At 37.0% G+C, this 7,500-nt stretch overlaps 1 protein-coding gene across 7 annotated transcripts in view; it reads left to right on the top strand.

Moving 5' to 3' along the window:
* LOC119568356 (protein bric-a-brac 2-like) overlaps window positions 1-3,961 on the top strand; it is a 19,342-nt gene extending 15,381 nt beyond the window's left edge. For all 7 annotated transcript variants that reach the window (XM_037916816.1, XM_037916817.1, XM_037916811.1 and 4 more), the window contains 2 exons: window positions 656-974; window positions 1,473-3,961. In XM_037916816.1, the coding sequence (XP_037772744.1) occupies window positions 656-974; window positions 1,473-1,913 (760 nt within the window). In that variant the 3' untranslated portion in view covers window positions 1,914-3,961. The remainder of the gene's footprint in view (window positions 1-655; window positions 975-1,472) is intronic.
* The last annotated feature ends 3,539 nt before the right edge of the window (window positions 3,962-7,500 follow it).

Genomic DNA, 7,500 nt, shown 5'->3' on the forward strand with positions numbered 1-7,500 from the left:
ATGTTAGATGCCATGCTGTTTGTTTTTTCTGGAACTGTGCAGAAAGGGTAATGGACCACGTGAAGAGGAGACATGCTTTTCAGATATATAAATTCTGTGTTCTTCCTTGTGAGGATAGAAATAAGGAATACATATCTTGCACAAAGGAGGCAGTTGCAGATTCACATCTCTTTCCTTGTAGGAATGCATAAATATATCTATATTTAGAAAACGACACTTGAAAGGATGTAATGTTGATTTTTTTTTGTTTTTACTACAAAAGATTACAAAAACATCAGTATAACTAAAAGTAATGTGGGCATTAAGGTATATTATGTGTAAACAGGTTTGAAATAAGTTAGGAAAACAGAGCCAACATTGGTATGTAGTAGTGTTTCCAGGAACCAGTTAGATATTCTATGCAATTCTCAAGATTAACAGATATTGTCATTCTTGGCATATCTTCTTGCATGTATATGTTACACAGTATATCTGTGTGTGTGTGTGTGTGTGTGTTTGTGTTTGTGTTTGTGTAAAGATGGTATAACTTAAGATTCTGTACCTTCATAGTGTGGATGATCATATTACCCATTAAAGATTGATTAATTTCCCATAATAAATGTATATTTTTGTCCCATTATTCTTGAGCTGAAATTAAAAGAAAGCCTTTTTTCAGGGGTGAAATGACAGTAGCAGCAGAAGATCTGACTTCGTTACTGAAGACCGCTGAAATTCTCCAAGTGTCAGGCCTGGCACCTTCGGATTCGACGGCAACGGTGAACCCCAGCACAGAATCTTGCGCTACCGGCAATGTCCGGTCTTCTTCTGCCTCCTCATCCTCGTCGTCTTCCACCCACCCGCCCGGGGCAAGAACAGTGAGGCCCCCCAAGGCAACTCCTCAGGGAGTCGCCACACCACCAGCCAGACCCAAATCTCGAGACTGTATGATAAACCCAACAGATTTCATGGATGTGGACATGACTTGTGTTAAGGAGGTTAGTTGGAGTGTTCATTTATGGGGTATACCTACTGTAGTCTTTCTTTAATTCTAGGCATGGCCACAAGTCACATATGACTGTCTATATAAATATTATGAAACACATATAGGTTAAACTATAGAAATATAAAAATTCCACGGTAAATACTTCATGTTGTAGTTGCATTTCTCATATAGAGAATACATTTACATATCAGGAAGTTATACATATTGTAGAATTATTATTTTTTACTTCTAAATTGCTGAACAGTTAAGTAGCAAAAATAAAAGATGAAATACTAATGTGATATGTCTATTTGTTGGGTTATCATTTGTGTAGAATAAGAAAAAAAAACTGGAGTAGCAATTATCCATATAAATAAAATAATAATATTCTTTATATACAAGCCAGAACACAACATCCTATATCCAAAAAGAGGATTCATGTGCTCAATGGCAAATAATTTGTTACATTTTGAACTTTATCATTTACTTGGTTATTAATCTCTGCCGTCAGGAAGTAGCAAGTGGAGGCGAAGAAGAGGAGGACAGTGCAAATAACGAGGTTGCCATTCCGCCCCCGGCAAACGAAAATGGAAAGCAAGACGAGCCCCAGGAAACAAGAAACAGTTCCCCAACTATAGAGCATGTACAAGAGACGACTCCAACGGTACCTGTCAGTCAAGTCCAAGAACCCACGACCACAGCAGCCACCCCGACCATAAAATCGGAGCCCGGAGGTTCTGTAGATCACCCCCCTGCCAGCATTGCCCCTGAAGACCCCATACCGTTCATGTGTCCCCACTGCCAAGAAATACACAGAAGTAATGAAATGATAATGTCACATCTCAGACTGAAACATCCAAGTAAGCCCAGTTTTGTTTGCGGATGTGGACGCGTGTTTGTTCGGCAGCTCCAGCACCAAGCCCACACAAGAGTATGTTCTAGTTCATCTTGAGATCTTGTTGCTATCACTGAGAGAGACTTGCAGCTGCAATGAAGAAAATATTAAAGTAAATTATTCTTTTTTTATCAAATGTTTTACTTATTTATTTATTTATTTTTAAAGTCAAACGAAAGAGGAAGTGCACTATAAATTCACCATTTATTTAAAGAGGTGAGATAAAAATGTCAGAATCTTGGGATTCTAACTTTCGGTCCGTAGTTTGGAAGGAGAAATGTAATATATAAAAATGACAGGGAAATGGGGAATGATAGATATTTCCAAAGGGTAGCATGTGAGGGAAAGGAAGTTTAAGACTCCTAAGAACTTTTTTGTAAGTGTAGAGTGAGAAAATTAAAGCCACATGTAATTGATCCTCCAGTTTGATTAATATAGCTCTAAAATAAAGGTCTTTTACAAAAGCCTCATTTGAAGGGATAGAGTTACAGTTGCAAGGAGGAAAAGATGAAACAATACTAAGTGATTTGATGCAGTGAGAGTTTACTAAGGGCATTGTTACAGAGTAACCAGATTTTTACTGATAATTTCTTCAGTGGGAACTTTGTTTAATAGAAACACATGAATACTCTGCAGATTGGTGCTTTTAGACATACAGAGAAGAAAACTTGCCCATGTAGAGCATTATATGCACTGGTATACCATCTCTGTGGTAGAATTCAGAATGATGGGCAGCAGCTTCTTTTGGGATGTATCTTCTGTACTACATTTGTACTCAGGATTTTATCACTTACCTATGCAGGTTATGCTGACGAATAGCTCCTCTGTAATAAGTCCCCCTTGAGGTTGGAAATCATTACATCCTTCACGTATAATTTCCATCTGCAAATTTTGAAGTTAGTGTTATCCTCTGGGTATTTGTGGATTCGCTTGTCAAAAGGTTCCTCTCACACTATTGATTGAACATCCTACTGAAAAAAATCTTTAATGCAGAAGTCGGTTTCTCTGCTTTGGGCAAAAGAGAGAGATTTTATAAATATTTCCAGTAGGCTTTACGATATGGCTCTCACTCATAGATCTTTTCTTTTCCAATCACTTTTATCTGACATTAGTCCCAGTTTAACCTTCAAGTTTGGTGATAGTTGTGTACGCAAATTTATGCTTACAAACTATAACTCGTGTCAGTTATCCATTGAACTGCTTGCATAATTTGACCTTCAGTTAACTTTACCTGCCAGTATCTTTTGTTTATTGAGGTTTCATTTTTTTTTTCATAAATAAAAACCTTTTGTTCAGTGTATTACAGACTTTATATGGGTCTTTTCTCCATATCTGAAGAAAGAATCAGTCAAGGCAAAAATGATCTTGTCACCTCTTTTCAATTAAATGAGTGCATTTATAATAAGGGCCTTTAATTCACAATCAGTATTGACCTAATGCTGCTACAAATCAGACATATGTGTATATTTTTTCAACAGTGACTTCTAGCTAATATGTGGCAGTTAAAAAAAGTATATATATATATATCTTAGTTTTTATATGTTACATATTCTTGTCCATAGTTTTATGCCAAGGCATAAAACACCTGTGTATACTTAAGCAACTTCTTTCATGAAATCTTTATTGCCACTGAAATTCAAGTGATATTCTTAAGATAAAGGATATGTGTTTTCAAAGTTTTAACACAGTGCTAGTAATTATTTATATGTAATATGTTGTCAGGAGTAGTTTCAATTTGATGCTGAGCATCTTTTCTTGTATGTGATTATATAGTAGTATGGTGACATACAGGGAGTAAATTACCTGAAGATAAAGTGAGAAAAGTTAGTTTAAATATCTGTAGAATAGAGAAAGAGTGTATTGTACCTTCTTAAGCACAGTAATAAAAAAACATTCACTTATGTACATATTTCCTGTACTGTAGTTGTAATACAGAAGTTTTGTATTATATTGCAATACTTTTTGTCTTTATAAGCAACAAATTTCCTATAAGAAGTTTGGAGATGGATTTTAGATGAAAACTGTGTCAGTTTTTTATTGATGCTGAAATATTTTGGGAAAAAAAGTTGTGATTCTGTACAAAGTTCAATAAACAACAAATTTTATATTTATTTACTTTTCCAATAATTTATTGTTAAAAAAAATGAAACTTATGAATGAAAATAAAAAATACTTGAAATATATTTTTGTAATATACTGATATAAAATATTTTGATCTCTAATAAAAATCTTAAAAGAGGTAAATCTTCATCAGAATAAACAGTTTTATATAAACCAGTAATATGACAGAACAGACTTTGAGGTGAGTAATGTTGGGTAGCAAGCAGTAATAGATTGCAAAACAGTTACTGTATATTAGTGAGACTACAGCAGATACATTAACCACTATATGTATGAGAGGATAATGATTACTTAAAGCAAGTTACAGAGGGAACAACTGAAGCACTGGCAAATCTCAGTCTTGGTATGTTTCAGATTCACTCTCGTAACGTATGATTGCTGATTCAGGCACCCATGTTAACAAGCAGTTTATGTGTGACTTGTAACAAGTGTCTGGTGCTGAATGAGGACTGAAAAAATAGGATAAATTAATAATATTTAAATAACGAAAATGGATAATAACAAGATGAAAATGACTATGATTATATCAAGATGAGATTTATTAGATATAATCAATACTTTATATGCTATCAAGATCAATATTTTGTTATTATTTCACATGGTTTGGATATATGACAAAGAAATTACTAAAGCATGTGATTTTTTTCATTAAGAATGTATATCAATTGTGAAAATTAGTGACTGATAAATGTATAATTCATAATAATAATAGTAAAAATTATGATAATATTGACATTTGTTAGTATTTATTAGTAGTGATAATGGGTGTCATAATAGAGATTGTGATGGTAATATCAATAATAAAGATAGTATTAATGAAAATGATAATAATGGCAATCATATTGATACTTATCTATGATTATTATAATAATTAGGATGACAACAAAAATTGATGATGATGAAAACATTAATAATAAATTAATGAAAATGATAATGATGAAATTGATGATGATGATGATGATGATGATGATGATGATGATGATGATGATGATGATGATGATGATGATGATGATGGTGATGGTGATGATGGTGATCATAATAATAATAATTATTATTATTATTATTAATACTATTATAATTATCATCATCATATGAATCTTAATAATGTTAGTGATAATAATGTAATGAAAATGATAACAATAACAATGATGATACAAATAATAACAGTGCCACAATATCAATAACCAAACAATAACAATACTCGAGTAGTGAAAATGTCAATAATTATTACAGTAATGCTAACAGTGATTTTCTGCTACATATTTAACCCTTCATTCGTCAAACCCTCTCAGTGAGCAAAGCTAACTTCAAAATAACTTCCTTCTGGCCTTACTGGCAAACTTCCTATCATATTTCTGTAGTTGGTCGACTCGTTTTCCATCTTAATATCTTTTCCCTTTTTAAATAACCCCCCCCCCCCCAATCCCTTGCTTGCTGTTGTTGTGGGGGAGGGGTATTAGGAGACGGAGACTGGGGTCCAATGTAGGGAACACCCTTGCCTTAGATTTCAGTTCTCGCCTCAACTAATTTTGCAGGGTCTTTTCTTCACCCCCATTTCTTACTCTATTTTATCCACTTCGTGTCCACTTATCCTAATCGTTAACAATTTTTTATCCTTTTCATCACAATACTCTACCATAGTGCTAAATGACCTTTGATGTCTAACGCATATATTTGTTATAACCATGAACCATTAACCTTTCTAAATAAATGTCCCACAACATTCATTACTGAACTTAAATATTTACAGTAGTATACCCTTTTTTATTGCTCCATCGTCTGTGATACATTTTTCTTCTTACTCTCCCAGAACATATATGATGCATTCGGAACATCTTTCAGCTAAATTCTCGTGAACTTTCTAGGGATCCTTTCCAATCTCTTAGTCTCTGTCCCCACTTTCTCCTTTGTCTCACTCATTTAACACGACGTCAATAGCATGCATGATGTTCCATGGTGTTAACATATAGATTTCTCGTACCTTACGTCTACCAAATTATGTTGAAGACAGACACGAGTCTACGCTGATTCCCGATGTAACTAAATTTTATCCTTGAAAGCATCTTTTACCCCCAAATTATTTTTCAGTTTCAGTCCTTACTCCTCTGCATATCAGGTATCAGTAGGATACACAATACAATACCTCTGTGATACCCTCTCTCTCGGGAAGTGTGGAAATATGCCTTTTCCAAATTGACAATTAGCATATGCTAGCGCTCATGCAACCGGTTATGGAGTTTCGACATGGGATAATGAGGTTACCCATAGCTACCTCCAGGTCACCCCTGAGCAACGTGTAGTGTGCCTCTGAGCTCCCCCCGAGACTATGAAATACCAGATTGCCATCTGGCCGGAGGCTAGTCTCTCACGGGTAGGGGGGGACTCTTTAGCTTTAATTGGCAACCCCCTCCTGCTACCTTGCAGGCCTCTTAAGGCAATGGCTACCGGAGACAACCAAGAACAAAAAACCGTGGAAGAGAATTGGGGCCCTCACCACGTATTACCTAAGTATAATCATGAATAGTAAATTCATGATCGCTAACGTCACAAGACAGGCACCACGATAAGATAAATGTTTGTTCCTCTTTCCGCCGACCCAGAGGGTCATTGCAACCATCACCCCTCCGGGGAGCAGAACATATTACACGGGTGGATCGGTCGATCCCTTGACCCACACTGCAGGCGCCGGCTTCGCAGCAAGGGATGCCACAAAATCCATGAGGGTAACAGACAACGCCTCCTCGCTACAGGCAGAGGCAGTTGCTATCATGGGAGCACTGAGACACGCGTCCGTGAGGGAAGGACACGTGGTCATACACACAGACTCCAAAGGAGCCGTCGACTGTCTTCAGCAGCGCTCGCCTAATGACAATATCTACCTTTTGACTACCATCTTCACACTGGCACAGAGGATTCTTGCACAGGGTAGAAGAATCATCATAAACTGGGTTCCCAGCCACATAGGGATCAGAGGTAATGAGCTTGCTGACAGATTAGCCGAAGTTGGCAGGGGTATGCCCCCTAATCCCATGATAATACATCAGAGCCGAAAATTACTTAGGAGGAAGTGTACGGTGACGGCCACCTCCTCCCTCCTGCAGCTTCACAGAGAGGAAACGAGATCCTCCCCCTCGGCCAGCTGGTACTCAGATGCCACAGGCTATGAACCACTGGCACTCTCTGAAATAAACAACAGAGGTACCGAAGTCTTTCTGCACAGAATGCGCCTAGGTTACCACTGTGCATGGCAGATCATACAAACCATAGAACGTGAAGAGAGGTGTTGCATGCATTGCGGCGAGCCGAACGCCACACTTGTACATTACTTAGAGAATTGCGTGCACACGCAATTCCTAAGACAAAGCCCGCAGAACACAGCAGTCGTGCTGGTAAAGAGATTATGCGAGATGCTTACACCACGGCTACAGGAGCGTCTACTGGCAATCCCACCGCCACGGTAATCACCGAGTGTCAGACAAACAAATGAGACAGCCATAAAAAGCTGACACAGGCCGGGCCATAA

The sequence above is a fragment of the Penaeus monodon genome, chromosome 43 (assembly GCF_015228065.2).
Source record: "Penaeus monodon isolate SGIC_2016 chromosome 43, NSTDA_Pmon_1, whole genome shotgun sequence".
Lineage (NCBI taxonomy): Eukaryota > Metazoa > Arthropoda > Malacostraca > Decapoda > Penaeidae > Penaeus > Penaeus monodon.